This window comes from Astatotilapia calliptera, chromosome 2 (genome assembly GCF_900246225.1).
Source record: "Astatotilapia calliptera chromosome 2, fAstCal1.2, whole genome shotgun sequence".
In the NCBI taxonomy this organism is placed as follows: domain Eukaryota; kingdom Metazoa; phylum Chordata; class Actinopteri; order Cichliformes; family Cichlidae; genus Astatotilapia; species Astatotilapia calliptera.
Window position 1 is genome coordinate 25,016,541 of NC_039303.1, and position 24,523 is coordinate 25,041,063.

The 24,523-nt window shown below is 38.9% G+C and overlaps 2 protein-coding genes and 1 long non-coding RNA gene across 10 annotated transcripts; 2 read left to right on the top strand and 1 right to left on the bottom strand.

The window, feature by feature from the left end:
• Window positions 1-1,011: 1,011 nt before the first annotated feature.
• Window positions 1,012-12,681, bottom strand: anxa6 (annexin A6). 4 transcript variants are annotated; one of them, XM_026189735.1, is made up of 26 exons: window positions 12,534-12,681; window positions 11,712-11,759; window positions 11,574-11,629; window positions 9,782-9,866; window positions 9,527-9,621; window positions 8,507-8,620; window positions 8,331-8,421; window positions 8,177-8,256; window positions 8,023-8,079; window positions 6,965-7,058; window positions 6,601-6,696; window positions 6,463-6,521; window positions 6,175-6,297; window positions 6,022-6,080; window positions 5,673-5,751; window positions 4,985-5,066; window positions 4,783-4,877; window positions 4,546-4,659; window positions 3,787-3,877; window positions 3,618-3,697; window positions 3,339-3,392; window positions 3,147-3,240; window positions 2,947-3,042; window positions 2,757-2,815; window positions 2,467-2,589; window positions 1,012-1,446 (listed from the first exon to the last, which is right to left on the bottom strand). In XM_026189735.1, exons 3-26 carry the CDS (start codon window positions 11,574-11,576, stop codon window positions 1,387-1,389), a joined length of 1,983 nt encoding a protein of 660 aa, XP_026045520.1. In that variant the 5' UTR covers window positions 11,577-11,629; window positions 11,712-11,759; window positions 12,534-12,681; the 3' UTR covers window positions 1,012-1,386. The 4 variants fall into 4 exon arrangements, with proteins under 4 accessions (XP_026045520.1, XP_026045503.1, XP_026045511.1 ...); XM_026189718.1 differs by having other exon boundaries at window positions 2,452-2,589; XM_026189726.1 differs by lacking the exon at window positions 11,712-11,759 and having other exon boundaries at window positions 2,452-2,589.
• Window positions 4,666-14,195, top strand: LOC113034761 (uncharacterized). The gene is made up of 3 exons (XR_003274234.1): window positions 4,666-4,734; window positions 6,249-6,332; window positions 14,021-14,195. It is a non-coding gene; the product is annotated as an uncharacterized LOC113034761 (long non-coding RNA).
• A 1,180-nt stretch (window positions 14,196-15,375) lies between these two features.
• On the top strand, window positions 15,376-23,821 carry LOC113034764 (cationic amino acid transporter 2). Of its 5 annotated transcripts, none has more exons than XM_026189782.1 (13): window positions 15,376-16,404; window positions 16,502-16,534; window positions 16,827-17,256; window positions 17,705-17,860; window positions 17,939-18,098; window positions 18,232-18,368; window positions 20,846-21,068; window positions 21,579-21,715; window positions 22,355-22,457; window positions 22,537-22,670; window positions 22,810-22,976; window positions 23,052-23,160; window positions 23,250-23,821. In XM_026189782.1, the coding sequence occupies exons 3-13, from the start codon at window positions 16,887-16,889 to the stop codon at window positions 23,378-23,380; spliced, it is 1,827 nt and encodes a 608-aa protein (XP_026045567.1). In that variant the 5' UTR covers window positions 15,376-16,404; window positions 16,502-16,534; window positions 16,827-16,886; the 3' UTR covers window positions 23,381-23,821. The 5 variants fall into 5 exon arrangements, with proteins under 5 accessions (XP_026045567.1, XP_026045576.1, XP_026045560.1 ...); XM_026189791.1 differs by having other exon boundaries at window positions 16,883-17,256; XM_026189775.1 differs by having other exon boundaries at window positions 15,376-15,437; window positions 16,302-16,534.
• Window positions 23,822-24,523: the final 702 nt, after the last annotated feature.

Here is a 24,523-nt window from a genome sequence, read left to right on the forward strand (position 1 = left end):
AATGCAAAGACAACTTATTCTAGTGTGTATGCACAGTGTGGTAGGCCTACATGCAGAACAGTGCTTGGCTTGTTTGCATGAAGGAACCACAGTTATGAAAACTATAACAACATGAAGTCAACGGCTAAAGCAATATCTTCGACTCCCTCTGAGAACTGAGCACCTTTGAAATATGTAAACTTGAATCTGTTTAATTTATGCAGTACGAGCTCATCGTTGCTACAGCAAAAAAAAAAAAAAAAAAAAAAATCCCCCGTTATCAAAAGGGAAATTCAAGAACAGTGTATGTATTGACATTAACAAAGTGTTATTGCAGTAATCTCTTAATCTCCTGTAATTATGATCAAATAGAGCAATTTCAAGTTGGGTGTGCCACTGAGAGCAGCAAGAGCTGCAGACTGCCTTGGATTTGGCGTACTGCAGGGGATTTCCTCGCCACATCTTTTTTTTCTTCTTTCCTCTTTTAACTTGCAGTGGCCCGACAACAGCTGCGCTCACACATATGCAATGAGCTGAAACACTAACAAGAAAAAGACAGCTGTCTTGCACTTTTCCTCTGCATTAACAAGTGTACAAGTGCAACTGACACACGTGAAATGAAGCATAAAGTGACGCGTTAATACGCGCAAATGTGGAAGAGCTAATATGAGCGTGTTAACTATCTATTAGCTGCTATTCAATATCTCAAATCTGCTATTCTGGCATTGTCAGCCTTTATTTACACTAGTTCTCTTTTATGAGTAACAATAACATATGGGTATTTTTGCTAAGCAGAAGAGGTATTAAAATGGAAGGGGGGTTTCCTGATCTTAAATATTCTAGTTCCCATTTTGCTCACCTCTGTACTGTTGCCAGTATCAACATGGTTAATTATTAAAGTGCCTTGTCAAATACAGGAACCCACGTCATAAAAAAGGTACAGCAAGAGAATGTGTGGTCTGATGAGACAAATTAAAAACTGTAATAACAACATGTAGTAAAAAACAGAAGAGACAACTGTTTTCAATTGTGTATTTTTTTATTCAGGTGTGTGTGTTAACTTCAAATCACAGTATTTGTTGGATGGCCTATAAATTAAAGGTTCTGCTTTAGTACCTACTTGTTAAATACACTACAGATGCGAACATGATCATCTTCATCGTGAGCGTATAACACTGTAAAAAAAAACAAAAAAAACCGTCTCATCCTGCTGGACAGGAAGTTGAGACATGAGAGCAGAAAACTGGCTTGCAAGGCTGCGAGGTCATAGGTCACTTGATTTGGCTGAAGAGTGGCAGCAGTTACACTGAGAAAAGATGCTGACGTGAACCATCACAGTTTCACTCTGTCAACAGTCTTGTGGTCACTAAAGTCTGTGAACTGAGCTGCAGCGGGGCTATAACTGCGTTAATCTTCCCCTCCACAGAGAATCAGCAGGGTTTTGCGATAGTCTCCTGACGTGTCACCCTGTGCATGGTTATAAAAACACAAATAGTGGAAAAATCATTTGGTCATGTTTTGGAAGGCAGTGCTTTTTTCTGGCTCACACAATAGTTAAATGCAGAAGAGAAGCTGAGAAATCGGTCTATATCAACAAAGGAGTTAAAAGTGGAATTTCCCCTGTTTATCAGCTGACACTCATACAGTAGATAAAGATTTCTACTTTATAATCTCGATCAAGATTTCACATTTTTATGGCAAAAACGAAACTATGCAGGGCAACTGGTTAGCTTATATTAGTATACATTTTAGAAACAAGGGTAACACAAGCTGGCATTTTCCAGAGGAAACAGAACCAATAAATCTCCTGCTGTTGGCTTTAAGAGGTGCTGGAAGGTGGATTAATAGCGTAGATTGGGATTTGAAGCTTTCCCCCAAACTCTCAGAGGAACATAAGTAAGCATATTTCTCAAAACATGCACAGATTTAAACTTTGAGAAACTGCTCAAATCGAAACCGCTTTTGTAACTGAAACTAGCAAACTGAAAATGTACAATTAAATTGAATTAATTTAATAAATGATCAATTCAGTTATTTCTCTGCACAACTCATAAAAACAAGATAAAGCAATCCTTGCTCTTGCATAATGTGGAAATGTGTTTTCCAAACCAATCCAGGGCAGCTTGTTTTTATTGGTGTCACATTGATTTCATCTGTAAGTTATTATAGAACTGCTTTTAGGAACTTCCTGTCTCTGCATCTGTCAGCCAATCACAGAGCAGAGATAGAGGAAGAATGCAAGAGGGAAATTCCTAAACAGCTGTGTTGTGGCCACAGACCCATAGTCCACCGCAGAGAGCTATAGATTACCGTACCCCACCACCTTACCGCAGCAACAGAAAAAGGATGTGCACTGCATGCTCTGCACACAGCGGGACCAAAGCAATTAAACCAAACCTCCACAGACACACAAGTCACATGTGAACACAGCATGCCAAGCAGAAGTGTTAGTAGACAAAGACTCAGACTTACAATCATAGTTTCTACCTGGATGAATTCATGGAGGGAGGCATCGTGAGTTTCTTTGAACTCTTTTCGGATGTTAAAAAGGTCGATCTCGCTACGGGACACCATGATGCGGATCAGCGCTCTGTCGTCTGTACCAAGACCCTGCAGAGGAGATCAATAAATACTTTGTATATTCTGACTTAGACAACACAGGATTCTGCACCAATAAAAGTGACCTAATCACGTGTTACGGCTGACATCTAGTATCCAGATGACATGCTGAATAACTGATCTAACCCTAACTCATCTAAAACAGGATGAAGAGATACCTTCATGGCTTTGTACAAACGGTCTGCAAAATAAGAGGGCTGGTTCTTTACACTGCGGACTGCAAAGACAAGAGAAACATGCAACAGCTGAGAAGTTGTCACCCAGATTGGATTTCATCAACAGTATCATCCGCTGTGGCAAACTTGAAAGTAAAGGAGAATAAAGTCTGTAGTGAAAAATAGTTATTACCTATTGCATAAAATGCATTTTTCACATCTCCAGACATCTCCTTCTTAATAATTTGTTCAATGTCCTTGTTACTGCATTTGACAAACTCCTGGAACACTGTGAACAGCAAAGAGCACGAAAATCCACTGCATTTTGTTGGAGAAATTTAGTTGAACACTTGTAAAGATCATTGCAACCTACATATCTGTGATGACCTTTACCTTTCCTGAGATGAGGGAAGCTCCTGGTGCACAGGATGCTCATGAACTTCATCACCATGTCATCTGAGTCAGCATTGCATGCATCGGCAAGTTCCTGGTTTGTTCAGGAAGAACAGTGGGAACACAAAACCTTCAGATCCATTCTTACATTTCATATTTAAACACAGTAAAGAAAAGGATGCATTCAGTCACCTGAGCATCTGCATTAGCTCTTTCTACATCTGCAAGGCCCTCCTCTCTTGCACCCTGAACAGACAAGGAGGTTAAATGCAAATTAGTGCCGCTCTGTAAGGCTAGTGGTTAACCAAAAACGTATACTTTTTTTGTAAGACACTATAAAAGACAGTTAGGGAGGTGATTAAATAGATCTATGTGTAACAGAGAACACAAACCAGACTACCAGACTGCAACTTGTGAGTGGGCGTGGAAATTACACACAGTGTGAGTTCTCATGATGATGACAGACATTACCTGCACGAGAGAAACGAGGATCCGACAGAAATGGCCTGATGTGTCTGACTGAATGGCATCCTCCAAAGACTTTTTATAGGCTGCAAAGTATGATATATTACATGCCCTGACAAAGGTTTTTAGGACAAAGCAAGTGATTCTTTAAGCCTTATTCTGGTGCCAAACTTACCACCCTGATAGGCAGCATTCATGGCATGTATTTCCTGATTGCTCCTGGTAACCAGGATCTCAATGAGAGCGTGTTCATCAGTCCCAGCCCCCTAGGAAAAAAAGCTAGTGTGAGCTTCATTTTTTGCTATTTTGGTGCCTGTTGTTTTTTTGTTTTTTTTTAAAGAAATAGGCTTTCTAACTCTATGCTGATTATTGTATGTGTGGGACCCAGCAAGGTAGTGCTTTGTGAAATATAAAAAGGTACAAGAGCCCATTTCAAAGTTTAGCTGCCTGTTTAATTCTAAATAACACACTGGACTTCCAAGCTGTTGTCAACATCTAAGACTTACTACTTATCCAAAACAGGTTTCATCTGTTCAGTTCCCATATTAGGTGATAATTTGACTGTTTGCCTTCAAATAACCAAATTATTATATTTCACTATTTGAAAATGCATAAAACGAGGACACAAACAATTATGAAACACCATCTGCACGCAAGTGCTCTCTGCTGAGAGCAGAGGATGAGTCAGGTTTGCCACATAAGGAAATTCAGTCAGGTTGAAAAGTTATAAATACATTTTTATTTGACTATAAAATGTGTTCTATGTAATTTATCTCGGCCAAATATCAACCACCACGTGTTTGGGAAACAGGTATCAGTATATGGGGGATTAAATGTGAACCGTGTTCACTACTCATAGAAATGTAACATATTAGCACTGGAGTGTCATTTAAGAGAGAAATCAGTGGGTGTTTTGGTTTAACTCCTACTTTACCTCCATTGCTTTTCTCATCATTTTGGCATCAAATTCAGCTGGCGTCAGCATGAGCCCAATTATCAGCCTCTCCAAGTTCTTTGACAATTCAGACTTCAGGTCCTTCATCAGATCCTGGAATGCCGAACACAGTGAGTTGTTAAAAGCTGTCGTATCCAGTGGAGGACACATAACAATAAACGAATAAAGGTAATATTTTGTGATTTAGCCATATTTTCTATCATTCCTGTGTCTTACCCTTCCAAGTAGGGATTTGAAGGCCTGTCTGATCTCTTGCCTCTGGGCATTACTTCTCCATGCAACAATATCAATGATTGCATCTTCATCTGTTCCTGTTATAAAGAAAAAGGAAATGCCATATGTAAAAAAAAAAAAAAAAAGAGTTTTGCAAAGTTGCCAGGATAGTGTCAGTGTGTTTTATATAGCAGGGTTTGCATACCAAATCCCTTCATGGCTTTCCTCAGTGCTTGTGCATCAGCAGCAGGGTCGAAATTAGGCGCCGGGCGGACTGTAGGCCTCAGCTGAGGTAGTGCACATTACAAAATTGAAAGACTGACAATTAGTATTTACTCACAGAGTGTCAAAGTTACTAATATCCGTTAATTAAATCCATATCTGTAAGCTTGAACTAAAAGCACAAAGAGGGCTGAAGAACATGCAAAATAAATTATTTGTTATTCAAGATTTTTTTTATTATCTGATAAAAAATTATGAAGCAACACATTTGGCTTTATGATAATAATCTCTTGACATTTGAGGGGGCGGGTGCCCTCTTGAGTTTAGAATTCATGACACCGCTAACAATGCAAAAGGTTGGTAGGATGAAAAACAGCTCAGTTTCAGGAAGCATTAGAGAGACAGCCTTTTGTTGTCAAAAATGCTGAGATCTTTTTGACATTCACTCTCCAAATGGGGGTTTGGAGAGTTCATTCTAACAGAAAACTATTTGTGTTTCAGCGAACAGCACTCTGATCACATCTAGACAAAGCCTTCACTGTGTAGACATAACACCGTTAGCATATTGCCATAGCACATCATTACAGGGCCAGCAGGTAGTGGAGATGCAAGGCTCTGCTGAGGCAAACATGCAATCACACATCTAAGGTGGGAGCAGATGGAGCCCAAACCTGCACTCTGGTCATGGCACTTAATTCCCACATCTTGTAGGCTATCTGAGCAGCTTCAGGGAAGAATTCTCCAGCTAAGCTGCAATGACCGGTTTGACAAAACATAGCACACTCAGCAAAGCCAGAACCTCAAGCGGTAAATAGTGGGAACATTTCTAGGAAGAAGACTAAAATACAGTCTCTGCACCGTAAGTTTGTTTAAATCAATTATAAGCTTCAACAAAGAGTTTCCATTAGCCTCAGCATTCATTAAGATAATAAAGCTTTTACACAGTTCAAAGTAACAGTAGTAACGCCATACAGTGGTCCTCTAGCACCCCCTTCTGGATGCAGCATTCCTAAAACTTACTCATCATCCCCTCCACAGAGGTTGAGCAGAGTCCGCTTGTAATCCCCTGATGTATCATCCTGGTTGACATACACACACACACACAAAGTCATATAAGTGCTCTACATTCACATACAGAGTGCATATAAAACATGCTGTACCTCTCTTTCTCACCTTAATCATGTTATAAAGTGACTTCTCATATCTAAGGCGGAAACACTCTCGAATGTCCAACATGTCAATTTCAGAGCGAGAAATCATGATCCGGATCAGAGTGTTGTCAGCTGTACCGAGACCCTGGAGGGATTGAGGGACGATGCATTGTGGCAACAGTTAAGTAATCCTGAGCAATTTTAATAAATTTAACAATCTGTCACTAACAAGACCTCATTCATCATAACTGTACCAGTAAGTGTGCCTACAAACACACTGGAACCAAACTGAATGGCTACTTGAGCTTACCTTCATTGACTTGTAGAGGCGCTTGGCAAAGAACATGGGAACGCTCCTTATGCACTGGACTATGAGAAAAATGACCAAATTAGGCACTGTGTTGTGTCACAATGTAAAGTACAATGGTGCATTCAGTGCATTTCCTACCAACGGCCAGCATCAGTCTCTCAAAGTCTCCAGACAGCTCGTTCTTAATGCTGTCCTCAATGCTCATCTCTGCAATCTTCTCATATTCATCAAAAACTAAACAAACAGAGGAAAATATTGCACAAAAGTACCAATCTCATCCTTTTGGGTCATTATTGTGTAAAATCTTGAGTTTGCCTTTGTGCTTTAATTCCCCCCAGATTTGACTAAAATGGTTGTCCTGGCATGTTAGCAAGTTTAGGTAACACACATAGTAGCAGGAGGCTAATACTGAGGACAGCCAGCTTCTGAGTCACTTGAGGTCAGAGTGGGGATGACTGGAACGCCTCATTGTTGAGATATTTTCTCGGAGAACTGAGCTTACCCATGCGGAGGTGGGTCACACTACGGTTTCCCAGGATCATGATAAATTTGGCCTCGTCCGTCCCCCACTGCTCCTCTCCAGCTGCATAGAGATCCTACAGAGAGTTTAGAAAACAGATAGGGTCCAGGGCTGAGTTATTATAATTTCGTATTTTGTAATTATATTTCATTTTTATTTATTTTTGGTTTTAATTCGGTTTAGTTTCAGGTGGTTTCCAGAGTGAGTTTACTCGTTTCAGTTCAGTTTTTTATTGTTTGAAAATGTTTAGTTTTAGTTTAGTTTCTATTACTTTCAGTCTTAGTTTTAGTCTTTAGTAATTATTACTGTGAGCAGGGCATCGTGTCAGAGGCAAGATTTAAGTAAATCAGTACAGGTATTACAACAGAAACACAGGACTTTTTAAGCAGCTGACTTACAGTCTTATAGACATTAACATTTCTAGAAATACGTTCATGAAAGCCTCATAAGGCAAATTTTGATGAAAATTTACCAAAATAACAAACACTAAAACTAATGATATTTTTATTTTTATTTTTATTTCAGTTAATTTTACAAAATCAGAAAATCATTTCATTTAATTGATTTTATTCTGATCTCTACTTTTTAATTCTTATCTTAGTTATTTAAAATGTTTTTTCACATCTACATTTATTTCTTAGTTGAGTTTTAGTTAACTATAACAACCTTGGTGCAAGATTTATCTCAGGGTCACAGAAGCTGTACTGACCTTAATTAATAAGCCAAATACCCACTGCACTATCCTGGATGCCTAAAATTCTTGATTGACATTAGCTTTTATGTTTAGTCTTAATTTAAAAAAATGCATACACATCTGCTGAACTAATTTTTGTTAAATTGACTGCAGCGCTTCCACGTGTCAGCACAATACTCATTTAAAGCAACAGAGGCCATTCAGCACTGCCACCAATATGATACTTTAAAAGGAAAGTAAAGGACGCTCTTACAACAGGACACTTCAAGTATTCTTCAAACAAAGGCTGTGTAAAGTCAAACAGCATGTGCATGTTTAGCTTTTATGTTGGCTATAAAATGCTTACTTGGGCATCCTGCTGAACCAGGTCTGCATCCACTACTCCTGACTCATCTCTGGTCCCCTAGAAGTATTGAATCAAAACAACAGACTGCAGATTAGTCAGAGTTTAAAGGCACAGTGATCAAAGCGTGTTTGAGTTTCCTACTTAGTCAACTCACCTGAAGTAAAACAACCAGCATCTTCTTAAAGTGGCCTGAAGTGTCTGCGATTACATCCTCCTCCAGGTCTCTGCCATAGGCTGGGTACACAGATGACAGTTCTAAATACTATCAGATGCGTAATTCAAGTGACGTCTTAGATAAAACATCTTACCGTCCTTGTATGCTGCAACCATGTCATGTATTTGTTTGTTGTTCCTAGAAGCCAGTACTTCAATCAGGCATCTCTCATTTGTTCCAGCACCCTTAAAACAGAGTATGAAGGCGGATGTGAAACAGTTTCTGCCTCATTTAATATGGAGTGAGAGCGAATCAAATTTTTTGGCTTACTGTGATTGCATCATGGATTTCTTTGGCATCGTGGTAGGCCGGGGTTCTCATCAGACTGACAATGAGGCGCTCAAATTTTCCCGTGAGCTCATATTTGAGATCATCAATCAGGTCCTGATGAAAGAGAATTTCGGTGATGCTGGACTCAAAACTGCTATCTTAAGCTTTTAAAGTGTCTAAGCAATGTCTGGAAATTACAGTTGTGCTTAGATGTTCACATACACTCATCATGGGCGTAAATGTCTGGTCATTTTGGGCTTTCAATAATTTCTTTGAGCTGTTATTTTCCCACAGTGAAATGACTATATGGCATAGATCTTTAATGGCTGAAACAAAAACAAGAATTGGGTGCCTCGGCTTTACTCCGTCAAACATACCTCTTATTATTTTGGCCAGAATACTCAATCTTTGTCTCATCTAACCATAAAGATTTCTCGAGAAAGTATTTGACTTTTCTACAATGGTATGTTGATTTTGGAGTAGATGCTCCTCACTATCCTCTCGGTCCGTGGTGATTTCAAACTCTCTTCATTGGAGACAGTGATGCTGGTGTTCCAACAGTTTCCAGTTCATGGCAGGCTTGAGCTTCGGTGGTTCCTGGGTTCTGAGAATGGCAGTTTTGGTCTACTCCCTTGACAAAATGGTGACACATCTGAATAACTTTACGTACAGTTGTTTGTAGTGATGATCCTGGAATCTGCAGCTGGTTAGGAATGGCTCCAGGAGACCTTCCCAAACTGCGTAAATCTACAATTGTCCTTCTTAGATCGTCACTGAGTTTCTCTAAATATTGGTCAGTAAAATACATTTGACCCTGCATGGATTGAAGACACTCCAAAATAAATTCAAAATTGTGCACCTAATTCTTATTTTAAACCCATTAAATATGTATACTCTACATTTATTGCAACCTGGAAAAAAATAATGGTTAAAATAAATCATTAGATCATTGAAATTAACAGATGAATGCCAAGTAAACTTCTGACCACAGCTGTAGCATTTAAAAATGTATTTGTTTACCTGTCCAAAGTTGCTTTTGTAAGCTGCGATGATTTCTTGCCTTTGCGCATTGCTTCGAGAGGTGACCAGGTCCAAGATGGCCTCTTTGTCACTTCCTGAGAAACAGAAAAGAAACATTTTCAACAAAGACCTAAAAACTCATCCTAGACAGCATCGAGAAATTCGTCAAGTGATGATTCAACTGACTAGTGAGGAGGACAAACGATGACCTTTACACCTCTGTGGCCATGAATCACGGAGGAGTGGGGCACTCACCAATGCCTTTCATAGCACTGTAAAGGGCCTCGGCATCAGCGGTGGGGTCAAAATCGGGAGCGTCTGTTATTGTACCTCTGAACACCTGAAAGAGTGAACAGCTCAAGTCAATTTCAAACATTTTCAGTTAAGATAAGAATAAATAACACAGACATGCTACTCTTTCATGCTTAAATAAGAAGTGACAAGAACATATGATATCAAAGTACATCTGAAACAAGATTTCTGTTGTTCGGTATGGTTAGGTCAAAGGTGTCTTTTAATAATAAACTGAATAATAAATAAATACAGCAATGACACTGGTCTGTGGTTACAGAGGTGAGGCCACCAGCTACCAGCCAAGAGCAACAACAAGGGTCTACAATACCTGATACAACATAAATATACTACATTAGTATTTTTGATTATTTGCTATATTAGCAATGTGATTCTGGAGATGGCATTTTAAAACTGTTAAATGGACTGCTATGAAACTTGATACAATCAGTCATCAAGTCCAGTGACTTTGCTGCTTCATACGGTTTTCCTCTACTGCCATGTGTCATTAAAATATTGGGTTTTTAGTCGACAGCCATGAAATTTGATACATTAATGTCTCCATCAGGATAAATTCCTCTAATTTTTGTCACTACATTTCTATGCTAATTATGCTAACACAACCAAACATGTGAGCATTCTTCATGTTACATGTCAACATATCAGTGTAGCTTTTCTGTAGAAAAAAGGAGACTAAAAAAGAAAGGCTAGTATGAGAGAAGAGGATCTCACATTTTGAGCCACAGCTTGCATTTTGCAGATGGCTCGAAACAGCAGTGGGCTTGGCTTTGCTATGACTTTGCATATGCTGCTCACCTCCAGAGCAGACCAGTTGTAAACCCTTTTTTTAACCATACACTTTGCTTTTTTAATAAATTTGCACTTTATGTCCCATTCTCTAACAATGCATTATCTCAACCCACACCTCCTTGCATGCTGAGAGTAGTGGAGTGGTGTAGCAGCAGTGACAGCAGCTGAGTATTTGCACCTGTCTCACCCCCAACAGATCAGAGTGTGTGTATGTTGCTTGCCTGTTTGTGCAGGGGCGGGAAAGTAGACAGGGTCGGGTTGCACACAGAACTTTTACACATCAGACCATCTAATATGCAATAGCTCAAAAAGGATGAAAAATATCAACATTATGATCTTGTAATAATAAGATCTTCACAAAAACGGCTGAAAAATGAAACTGCAGCAGCTGCTCTCGAGGTTACTGCTGCATTGAGGCTGTCAGCCAAGTTGTGCTCTCCGCCCAGCTACAGAAGCCACTGTATATGCTCTGCTTAACATCACTCCTCAGGACAGCTGTAAAGCTTCACCCACGTGGCAACAGGCCACAAACACAAGCCCCTAGCAACAGACTTTAACTAAACTAATCACGGTTCGGTAAAGTGAATTTAATAACAATAAGTTGATTTCTATGCATCCCTCCCCCTATAAGTGCAATTTGTTTCATCTGGTGCCCAAACTTTAAAAGAGGTAAGAGCTAGTTTGTGTTTAACCTTAAATAATTTTACAAAGTCATTCTGGAAAAATGCCGTCAGGTATAACGAGGTGCTGCAGGTAGCACTGACACTCTACACTCCTGTTTTTGATGTTGCGCAGGGCTCACATGGTGGCAGATGGCAGCCTCACTCTATCCACGCCAGTGTCACACAAAACAATTCATTCTGCTGCACTGATACAAGATCTGGTCTGCAGTTTGATTATAGCTAACATGATACAAGGCCAGATGACCAAGCTCTTGTCCACTTACCATGTCTATATTTGGTCTTATATGTCAACACTGCTCAGGAATCAATAGTTTCAGGCCTAAAGGGAAAACAGAAATGCTGAGGTACAGGTAGCCAGTTGCACTGGAAAACATCCTTGCAATGTGAAAGGTGACCTTCACCTCAGCTTTGGATGAAACTATGTTGCAAACAATGATGATCTTTATTTCCTGAGTAAATACAAAGAGGTACTGTTATTCATTATCCAGGCTGTTCTTAGCTAGAGCGCAGGAGCAAAAAGCAGACGGGGGCCTGCTTTTTATTAGACTCAACCTCATATTCACACAAAAATACATTGATGGATGGAATATGTTTTATTTAAACTTGCAGGAAAGCTGGAGCCACATTTCCCATGCAGCTATATTCTGACTATAATGCAGACATTCAGACAAGGTAAACATGTTGAGGCGTCAGTACAGAGAAGCTACTTCTTCTAGACTGACGATACTTAATTTAGAATCACAACACAGAAGTAGGCTACACTGAACTTACACACAAATAGTGTTTAAGGAATAAAGAATTTATGCTAAATTGAGGGGGGAAAGAGTACTCCACATGGTTTGAAATACTGTACTGTTTGTTTAAAACTCCAGTGAGGCTTTCCCAAAAATAGCACGCGCGCAGTTTATCTTAATATCAGAAGACAGGTCTGGGGGACAGGGCCTCTCGGCCTCTCTCTCCCTTTATATGTACACAGGGCCACACCCTTCTCTGTTAATTCCCCCCACATACACACACCGAAGGATATTCTTTAAATCAGAGGCTTTAAATCTAATGGTATATTGTTTTTCTGAATTAAGTTTCATTTTAAACTTTCCTCGAGTTGAATTTTATTACAGCCGTTCCTTCTGCAGCCACGGGTGCCAGGGGCACATTTAAAAATGACACCTCAGCAAACTTTTCTGTTATATGGAGCCGACAGCGAACGACAGAGAGCAGCTTACCTTCTCGGTGCAGGAAGTATCGGTGCAGAGTGACCTAAACTCGGTCTGTCTTTCCCCCCCGGTCGGATGAATTCAGGCCGGCCAGTTACTCGTCCTCAGTGACGTGGTGACTGCGGCGCTCTCTCGCGCGGCTTCTGTAAAGCGTGCGCGCATGTCTGCGCGTGAGAGAGAGACAGAAAGTGCGGGCTTGAGAGAGCGAGAAAGAGAGAGCGGTGCTTTGATATATACGTGCTTAATGCAAGAGAATGCTTCAAACACGGGTGTAAATGTGACTGGGTAATAGCTGCTTATTTCTATTATTTCCCCCACACCCTAATGTTGAAAAAATAAATATATATATATATATATATATATATATATATATATATATATATATATATATATATATATATATATATATATATATATATATATATATGAACGATTAATTGACACCTTTCTTTCTTTTATATATTGAGCCACCACTTGGAGCTGGTAACAGGCAAGCATAACTTTCTGAATTTTGGCACATGCGCACGAGTCTGAGTTTTAACAGAGGGCAGCTTACTGACACTGACGTGACAATTTGTTCTATTTCTGTCCTGTCAGAAGACCTCCAGTAAGTGTGGAGGGGCGTGTGAGTGCGTGTGTGTGTTTAGTGGGAGGGGAGGGGGAGCATAGCTGCGGTATGACAGTAAAACGAGTGCCACATTCATTGCTCTATTCCTGGAATGCATGCATGCATGTTTTGCCCACAAATTTGCGTGTTGCATGTGTATTTCCTGTGATCTTTTACGTTGGGCTTTTTACTTCATTCATTCATGGTGATACTGGTGACACCGCATGTGGAGAGAAAGGTGACGGAAGAGATGATGAGAAACTAGAGGTGACTTACAGGAAGCTGACAGGGAGTCCAGTGCTCCACTTCGCAACAGCAAAGAAAAAAAGGGGGCATGACTCAGTATTTCATTAGGTGAATAAAAATGTGATAAAAGTTCACACCTGGTCTATGTGCTTGATAAATGATCTTATTTACTGTGTTCAGATGCAATTCACACATCATATGCTCAGTGAGGCACAGAAGACAGGGAGATAAGATTAACATTAAACCCTGTTTGCTCTCTTCAAAGGTTGGGGAGGGAGCAGAGATAAGCACGCTATGTCTATGGGAGGGAAAGACAGATTGATGATGGGGAGGTGGTTATGAACATCTGTAGTGATGTTTCAGCAACATTTTAGATTAGACCAATTAGATCATTGTGTAAATGTTGATCAACCCGTTTAACAGGAAAAATGTCCTGTTTTGGAGGCCCTGTATGTTTTACATTTGAATGTTATACTCCTTGTTACTTGAAGAATATGTTTTGGTCTGTGCCTCTGGTACTATGAACTTTAAAGTGGACGTATTGGGCAAAAACCTATAGCGTCAGAGGCTTTAGCTTTGATCTATGAATGAAATGAGTCCACTGATATGTTTTTCTTTTTTCTTTTGGTTTCCTCTCCTTTAGTGTACCCTTTTCATCTTCGCCCCCAACCAGTGTTGAAAGAATGGGGTGTCCATATGGTGGAAACAGTGAAGCGGCAGAGAGGAATTTCTTTTGTTGCACAGCGACCTCTTGTGGTTTGAAGATATACTGCATACCCAACATAACAATTTCATTCTGGCTGAGATGGGAAATATATATTAATGCATATTCATTTTATTTATTGTTGAAATGAAAACAAATTCATTTTCAAACTATGTAAACTGTATTCATTAGATATGTAATCATTAATAAACATTTCATCTATGATGAGTCTATGATTGTGGATTCTGGATCTTTAGCTCTGAATTTTGAGGTCTTTTGGGGCTTCTCTCGGTTCTTAGGTTGCTTATTGGTATATTTGTTTTTAATATTCTCTTGTATTTTGAGCCTCAGCTCTTTTTTAGTTTACCTCCCTGTCTTGTTGTCTTTGACTAGTATCAGCTGTTTTCTTTTCCCCAGATGTTTCCACTCTTTTTACAGCCAAAAAAACAAAACAAAACAAAAACAAACAAACTTCTGTCTTTCTCTCTCTTTTTTTGCATGAAACATTAAATCTTTGTTTAAAAAAAATTAACAAAGCATCAAAGCTATTATACTCCCTTTTAGCACCGTATCTTTATTCTTGTACTCAGTTTAAGCTTTAAAGGAGTCCCTAAGAGGTCAGTTCATCCTCTGTCTAAATCAAGCTCCTTACTGCTTAAGGCCTGTAAGTTTTTAAAGCTGTTCTAGTCTGATTGGCTGTCCTTTGCAAACAAATGGCTCAAACAGTGTGTGGGTGGAGTTTCTGTGCTCACAGCAAGAGTTGTGTGCCATATTAAGTTATTCACTCTCACTGATGTCACACAAATCCCGAAGCAGAAAAACAGATGGAAATAAAGCATTAGGAGCAGTCACAGTGATTACATCCACATACACAGATTATTCAAAGCCATGATTATTAGGAGTAGCCACATCTATACCACTATTAGATGGCAGAAAATAAGCAAAATTATAGAGGCATCTGGTAAAACATAATTATATTTTTTTCGACACATTTCCAAACATCAGTAATAGTTATTTCTGATCAAATACGTGCACTTTATACAGCAAATTGTAAATCTGAAGCGCAACAACAAACGAATGGGTACAAAAGCATTTTTCACATTCTGAACAGGATTTTCTATTCACAGTTCTCACCCTGTGCCTTCATTGCAATAATGAACACATTATGATCCACACTGGTCGGGAGTAAGAAAGGCTACTTTGTAAATAATTCCACTGAGTGGGAGGGTCATGCAGGCCGGTCTTGTATATATCGCTGTAAAAGTCATGCTTCTTTCATCCAAGTCAGCATCACGGATATTTTCGTTCCACTCTACTTTTGAAGTCACCAGTAACTCCTCGTGGGACTGAATGCAAGGTAATGAACTTGTGTGTCTGCTGCATAAAAATATGACGTCAGTTTCAAATCCCTGACCTTTTCTTTAATAAGAATCTGTGCATTTTAATGACTGTGCTTCTTTAAATGCACAGTAGGCAGCCGAAAAACAACATTATAAACATTAACTGCTTAACTGCAATGATTAATGGGATATCTGGCTAAACAAACCATGATTTTTTAGTTAAGCATTACCCTCGATATGCTATCTCAGCAAGTGAGATCCGCAGATATGAATGCTTAAGTTTAGTCAAAAGTACTTTGACCGCACAGGCTTCCTCCCCACTCAGCTCCTGCCTGCTGAGGTAGATGCCACAAGGGATTAGGAGAGCTCAAATCCCCTGATTGGAGATGAGAAGGTAAATGCTGCCTCTCAAAGTGTGCAGCCTCCTGCCCGAATAAGTCATAAAAGCTGCTTTGTCCTCCCCCATGTCATGAACTCACCGGGCCATTAAAGCGGCAGGCTCACACCTTCATGTTGAGATGGAGATACAGCTGCTTCAGTGCAAGCGGACAAACTCCACAACATAGCTGTAGTAATAAGACCACAGGCTTGTTTTTAAGCGACACAACAATGTAAGGGCCCTCTGAGAAGACACAGTTATTGTTATAGAAATTAAATATAGAAATCTGTAGGAAACCCTCAAAAATAAGAATAGGTGCATGTAATTTTTGATCTTATATTAAAGTAAATATAGGAAAAAGCTATGTCATCTTTGTTTTCTCACTGTGCCTTAACTTTGATTTGATTTAATTTGATTTGAACAGTAGTTGATTAAAGGCAGCCCTGAAAGGCACTGCTGCTGTGAGAACACATCTAACACATAAAGCTTTTGGACTCTTCAGAAATATTCAAAGAAGTAATTGTGCTGTGAATGAAGGCTTAAAGTGCAATCCTGAAGCCGGGGCGTGGATTTCTGTGCTGGGGGTGGCATTCTGGAAATCTCAGGTATCAGCACTATCATATCAGGAGAATGATAACGAGATACATTTATAAAAGGGTACTGTAACTGAGCCGAATGACACATCCTATTCCTACTTCTTAGCACATCTACGAGGTACAAGATCACACCAAAGAGGTAAGTGAATGTGTTCCTAGTCTCACTTCTGTCAAGTGTTAGGAGAGCATGTTAGCTGTCATGTGATAATGATTAAGCTTTAATAAAACAGATTTTCTTAAGTCTTAACAGCTTGCATGTGCTCTTCAGTTCCTCAGTTTAATTACAGTAGCATTCTGTTCTCTTTCTACACAAATAAAAACACTAATAGACTTTGAAAATCATGTTTCTCAGAAGAAAGAATCTTCTTCCGGAGGCTGACCTGACAATTATTCACTCACTGAGAAACACTCCTCACCTTTTGTCCCACTAGGTCACTCCTTAAATCTCTCTCGTTCACTCATCTTCCATCCTGATCCAAACCCACAGAAGTATGTCGTGCAGCGTAGTGAAGTCCTTTCTGGTGAGCCTATCCCGGAGGAAGCCCCTCGAGCCCGACGGGGAAGAGTCCACCTTCAATCGATGCCTGACCACTCTGGACTTGGTGGCCCTCGGTGTGGGCAGCACCCTGGGGGCTGGTGTCTATGTCCTCTCTGGAGAGGTGGCCAGAGACACCGCGGGACCCAGCATCATCATCTCCTTCTTCATCGCTGCCCTGGCCTCTATATTTGCTGGGCTATGCTACGCAGAGTTTGGTGCCCGGGTTCCTAAAACAGGCTCAGCATACCTTTACAGCTATGTGACGGTGGGAGAGCTCCTTGCTTTTATCTCTGGCTGGAATCTGCTGCTCTCCTACGTCATAGGTGAATATATGCAAATTGTAACATCTATTATTCAATGATATTTTCTTCCTTTATTGATGATTTAGTGATCTCTCCTCCTACCTGTATATGCAAACAGTGCATAAACCTAACATAATCTTTTTACCACACTCTGATCACAAATGATCAACCACCATTAAGAGACTATTTAACACTGTGACCTTTCAACCAGTGGAGCAGCGAATTCTTGACTGCTTTTTTTCTACCTCACTGTGTCACATCTCTTGCTACATTAATTTTAACAATAGCACATACCGGGATCACTGCTTTGCAACAATCCCAATAATAACCCCATAAACCAGGACTGTGATTCAAAACCCTGAGTTATAAAGAGGGTAGGAAGTTTCTTTTTCCTTTGTTTATGGCTGCAGGTAAATTATGGCTGATTAATTCGTTTATTACATTAACTATCTTTTCACTATCTGCTCAGGGACATCGACTGTTGCACTGGCATGGAGCGGAACATTTGATGAACTCATTGGGGGAGTCATATCAAAATACTTTGCAGAAAATGCTGCCATGGGCCTGCCTGGCTTAGCTCCTTACCCAGATGTCTTTGCTGCAGCTCTGATCGTGCTCTTGTCAGGTAAAATAGTAAAACTGGTGTTAAATGGTGACCACAAATGAGGATGAGATTGCTGAATTAACCACCTTTTCCACGAAGGTCTCCTGTCTTTTGGAGTCAAAGAGTCAACGATGATCAACAAGATCTTCACAGCGATCAACATCCTGGTGCTGCTGTTTGTGATCATTTCTGGATTCATCAAGGGAGACATCTCCAACTGGAAAATCAGCAAGGAAGATGTGTTAAACGCCACTGCCATGTAAATAAATGCAAAAACAAACAAACAAAAAAAACACTCAAGTAAATCATGACCTATATAATTACAGCATTATTGTTCTCCTGGATGAGCAAACTGGAAATAACCACAAAGTATTGCTCTCTACCCGCTGCAGAAACGGAACTGACATTGCTAATGCAACAAGCGAGTTTGGAGTGGGCGGATTTTTCCCCTATGGCTTTGGTGGAACCGTGGCTGGAGCTGCAACATGCTTCTATGCTTTTGTTGGATTTGACTGCATTGCTACAACAGGTAAGAAGACAATTTGTCAGTTTAGCTTAGTTCAAGCTTCTTTCAGCTGCTTCCTAATTAAATTTTTTGACTGACACAACCCCAAAAGGGATTTTTTATCTCCTCCCAGGATCAAACTGGGGATCTTTTACCAGTACACTATGTATCCAACATAACATAACATAAATAACACAACACAACACAACACAACATAACATAACATAACATAACATAACAACATAACACAACACAACATAACACAACACAACACAACACAACACAACATAACATAACATAACACAACATAACATAACAACATAACACAACATAACACAACACAACATAACATAACATAACATAACATAACATAACATAACATAACATAACATAACATAACAACATAACATAACACAACAACATAACATAACACAAGACAACACAACATAACATAACATAACATAACATAACATAACATAACATAACATAACATAACATAACAACATAACACAACACAACACAACATAACATAACATAACATAACATAACATAACATAACATAACATAACATAACATAACATGACATAACACGATATAACACAACACAACACAACACAACATGACATAACACGACATAACACAACATAACATAACATAACAACATAACAACATAACACAACACAACACAACACAACATGACATAACACGACATAACACAACACAACATAACATAACAACATAACAACATAACACAACACAACACAACACAACACAACACAACACAACATAACATAACATAACATAACATAACATAACATAACAACATAACATAACACAACAACATAACATAACACAAGACAACACAACATAACATAACATAACATAACATAACATAACATAACATAACATAACATAACATAACAACATAACACAACACAACACAACACAACACAACATAACATAACATAACATAACATAACATAACATAACATAACATAACAACATAACACAACACAACACAACACAACATAACATAACATAACATAACATAACATAACATAACATAACATAACATAACATAACACAACATAACATAACAACATAACATAACATAACATAACATGACATAACACGATATAACACAACACAACACAACACAACACGACATGACATAACACAACATAACACAACACAACACAACATAACATAACATAACATAACATAACATAACATAACATAACACAAGACAACACAACATAACATAACATAACAACATAACATAACAACATAACACAACACAACACAACACAACATAACATAACATAACATAACATGACATAACACGACATAACACAACACAACAGAACACAACATAACATAACATAACATAACATAACATGACATAACACGACATAACACAACACAACACAACATAACATAACATGACATAACACGACATAACACAACACAACACAACATAACATAACATAACATAACATAACATAACATAACATAACATAACATAACATAACATAACATAACATAACATAACATAACATAAAGGACAAAGATAATTGGAAGAGAATGAATGGATGGAAAAAATATTGCAATCGTGGATAATGGATGAAATAGTGCTTTATTTCCAGAGAGGAGTAAATTACAATTATAACGATGAGTATTTCCTCTACACTCATTAAAAAAGCACACTAAAAATAAAATAAACTTCCTCCACTTTTTTATTTTAAATTTTATAAACTTTTTAATTTTCACCATAGATTCTTTACATTTTTATGGGGTTATTTTTTTAGTGGTGCTGGGAAAGGGTTAGAAAAATCGATACAGTACGCTATTGTATCGCAATATTTTGTGTGGCAATATTGTATCGATGCAGGGACAACACTCTAGGAATAATATGAACAACGAACAATCTTCCTGTAAATAATCACGGTTGGACTTGGACCGACTGTAATCACTCAGAGAGCTCTACAAATTTACAAATAACTTGCATTTGATTTATAAATGCAGGCAGATTGCCAGCATGTTGCCATCAGTCAGATGTCAATGAGAAAAACTCGAGGGAACTGGACTCAGCTGGCTGCAGCTGGTTGCATTCCTATAGAACAGGAAGTGCAGATTAATAGTTAGATTTGAAATTCTGTCTGTGTTATCAGACACAGATTACATGTAATTTCCAAACTGACCTCATATAATTGCAGTGAGATAGCAGATTGTCTCCGTCTTAACGCAACATTTATGGCAGGTTTCAGTAACTGTGTTGGTATGCTTGACAATTCCATTTTGTAGCAAAAATAAATAAATAACTGAAGTGGGATAACTTCTTATTGGCTAAAACAGACTGACAAAGTTTAACGTTGAGGACATAATTTGCAGATGATTCTCTCCACTAGTTTTTAATGATTTTTGTGTAACAATGCATGAAACTCCTGCAGGAGATATATCTTGTAAGGGGGTCACTAACTTCTTGGTTTCCTTTCTTTTAGGAGAGGAGGTGAAGAACCCGAAGAAATCTGTCCCTATTAGCATTGTGGTCTCATTGCTTATATGTTTCCTGGCCTACTTTGCTGTGTCTGCTGCTCTCACCCTTATGATGCCATACTACCTGCTAAGTGAAACGAGCCCACTGCCAATAGCCTTTGACTACATTGGATGGGGTCCTGCCAAATATGCCGTGGCTGTGGGTTCACTGTGTGCCCTGTCAACTAGGTATGACAGTATGGGTAGTGCATGCATGGATCAAGTGATGTTTAAAGCTCAAAGTCAGAGAGAAAAAGGTGCAAAAATAAATGTATGTTATTTGGAAAAAAATAGAAAAATTATAATGGATGTTCAAAAGTCCAAAATGTTGAAAAATAAATCTAGAAAAGTAGCTACTAAACAGTAGCTAACTCAAAAAGTTCATTAAAAATGTAACGTTAACGTAAAATAACTCAGCTGAGTAATAATTAACAGACAAGGTGTGGAGGACGTGTCAGGTTCCAGAGGCTGTGAATGATTCTTCCACTGCCTCTGATGTTTGCGAGGTGGATAAATTATGAAATTGCCAGTACATTCTTCTGACTTCAGTCATCATAGCAGATTAAGCTGTTAAAAAGAAGCCATATGTCAAATCAGTTGGTTTAGTTAGAGTGACCTTTTGACACTGATTTGTGAAATGACTAATTTAGATTACAAATTAATCGGACACTGCATTCATTTTGTTGTTTGTCTTTCCAGTCTGCTAGGTTCCATGTTCCCGATGCCTCGAGTACTTTTTGCCATGGCGAGAGACGGGCTGCTTTTCAAACCTTTGTCCAAAGTCACCTCCAGAGGCAGTCCAGCAATAGCTACTATATCATCTGGCATTGTGGCAGGTACAGGTATACACTTTATAAATAAAAGTACTGTAAATATAATAGAAGTAATAAACCTAAAACAAAAAATAGTACATGTAATAAAATACTTTTGAATGTGTCCAGTAATAACTCTTATTTTAATGATGCTTACAGATGCTTACACAGAGGTACTGTGCCACACCTTGTGTGTTTGCGTATTGTATGTACGGTTGGCAGGGTATCTATCTTAATTGCCCCTTGGGGATAAATAAAGTCTCTCTAACTCTCTCTCTTAATCTATGAATTCAGCTCTTTTTATTGTCATTGCAATATGCATTTGGAATCCAGCCATGCAGTCTGCCTGTACAATCGCGTGTGAACATTTCTCTAAAGAGCTTACTGGACTTAAGTGGTATGCTGTAGTACTGTAATAGGATACCACCATAGAAAAAGTAACCAACACTGATGACTCCAACCTCTTCTGGTATTAACATCAGCACAAAAACTGTGTGCCAGGAGCTTCATGATGTAGGTTTCTATAGCTGAGCAGAGCAACTCCCGTAGGTGTCATGTGTATAATATTTTGTACTTATGCTAATGCTGTTCTGCATGATCCACAGAGGTTGAGGTTTATGGGCTAGAAATAACATCTAATTCCATTTTTCTCCCTGGCTTTAGCCATCATGGCTCTACTGTTTGATCTGAATGCCTTGGTGGAACTGATGTCCATTGGTACTCTGTTTGCTTACACACTCGTGGCAGTATGCATCCTGATACTGAGGTACATTTATCTGTTAACACCCTGCAGCTATGTATTCACTCTGCTGTGCAAATCGACTGATTTTTTGTGGTCGTTGTAGGTACCAGGTGGGTCCATCTGAAGACACAGAACTTAAGATCACAGAATCAAAGAAAAAGTTTAGCTTCTTCAAACCTCCAAAAACACCCAACTCTTCCACAGCACGAACAGTCACGCTCTTGACCATATTTTCTAGTAAGTAAGGAAAACATCACTGAGGCATCTTTACTGATGCTTCTGTAGCACTGAAGTTCTTTTCTTGACCAGCAACAGGTTCATGACGGGCTTTCTCGCCTCTAATCTTTCTTTCTCGTCTTTTACTTTCCCACTGCAGTTCTGTGCATTCTTGCACTGTGCATTACTCTGAGCCAAGGCATGGAAGCTCTTGCCAACACTCAAGCATGGAGCATCGTGCTTGTCTGTATCTTTGGAGTGCTCCTGCTGGTCAACTTGTTCCTCATCTGGAGACACCCAGAGAATCCCACGAAGGCATCGTTCATGGTAAGAAGTGGTTCAAGTAATTTCTTGTAATCACCAACTAGGAATCTCACATCTCTGCATTTTCTCCTTCTTCAGGTACCTTTAATCCCTCTTCTGCCCTTACTGAGTACTTTAATCAATGTCTACCTGATGGTGCAGTTAGGCGGTCAAACATGGATCCGATATGCTGTCTGGATGCTAATAGGTATGATGGGTATATTTTTGTTTGAGAGGATTAAAGGGATGCTATCTAGCTGGGTGACCCTCACTCTTCTCTTTTCTTCTCTTCTGCAGGGTTACTTATCTATTTTATCTATGGAATGCGTAACAGCGTCCAGAGGAAGCGACTCATGACCGACCACGCAGAGATCGAAACAGTCAGCGGCAAAACAGACAAGGATAGTATGAAAGAAGAGAAATTCTGAGCTCAATCGGGGTGAAGACAGATAAACTGAGATGTTACAGTGAGCGACTTGCTTTAACTTATAACCACTGCTTGAGATGCACCGGTGCTGCTGCCTTTCAGCAGTCTTCAATCTACGACAGCATCGAAGCAAATGGCCTGATAACTTGTTAACTTGACGGTTTATTACATCCTAACGCAGTCTGTTTGTTATCTAAATGGTCCAAAATGAAACACTCCCTAAGATATATTTGGACTGAGAAGATCTTCACTTATCACTGATTTTCACATTGTTGTTAAGGATATTTATCTGTATATCTTGTCGTATTAGTGAGCCTGTTCCAAAGAAAAAATATTCTGTAGATTATTTGCTTTTATAATTCTGAAATAACAGGTTTACACTTTTCTTATCAAGTGCAAAATGTAAATTATTTTTATTTCAGTTTTATATTATTTTAATTTTATTTTAATATTTTTTTTAAATGTGCAGAATTTGACTGAAGACCTTATATTTTACAGAGCTGATACAGAAAACCTTTTATGGGATTTCATCTTCCATTTGTAAATATGGAAACTGCATGTGATTGTTAACTAAACGACTGCCACTGTACACTTGAATTAAAAATGAAATGATTCGCTTTTGTAAAACACTTAAATATGGAGTTACCTTGTTGCAGTCTGTGTCGATAAAGAGGTAAAAATAAAGGACTACTATAAGTTCATTCCCACTGCAGACGTGCACAAAGAAGCAGATATGGCTCACTATTTAGAGTCGACTGAGAACAAAAGGACCTTTGAAAAGAAGCTTATAGCGGTCATGTTCAAAATCACAGCTTAGCTGGCCACTCACAAGGAAAGGTTTACATTGTTTCCACTGCATCCGACATCTCAAAAATGTACTTTAAGTAATGTGTGAATATTTTAGGTGCAAATCTTTCAGGCATATTTAAAAAACAACAACATATTATTCTAGAGCTAACTGAGACAAAACTTTTATTTACCCATAAAAAACAGTAATGAAGGACATAAAGTGTATTAAACACCAAATGCTCCTTTTCCAGGCAGTGTTTCTGAGGCTCAGACTCATGCTGCTAGTACACTTACAGTCCGGCAGCTAAATAAACAGGCTGTGCCATTCCAGATTGGAGGGGCCTCATTCTCTGGA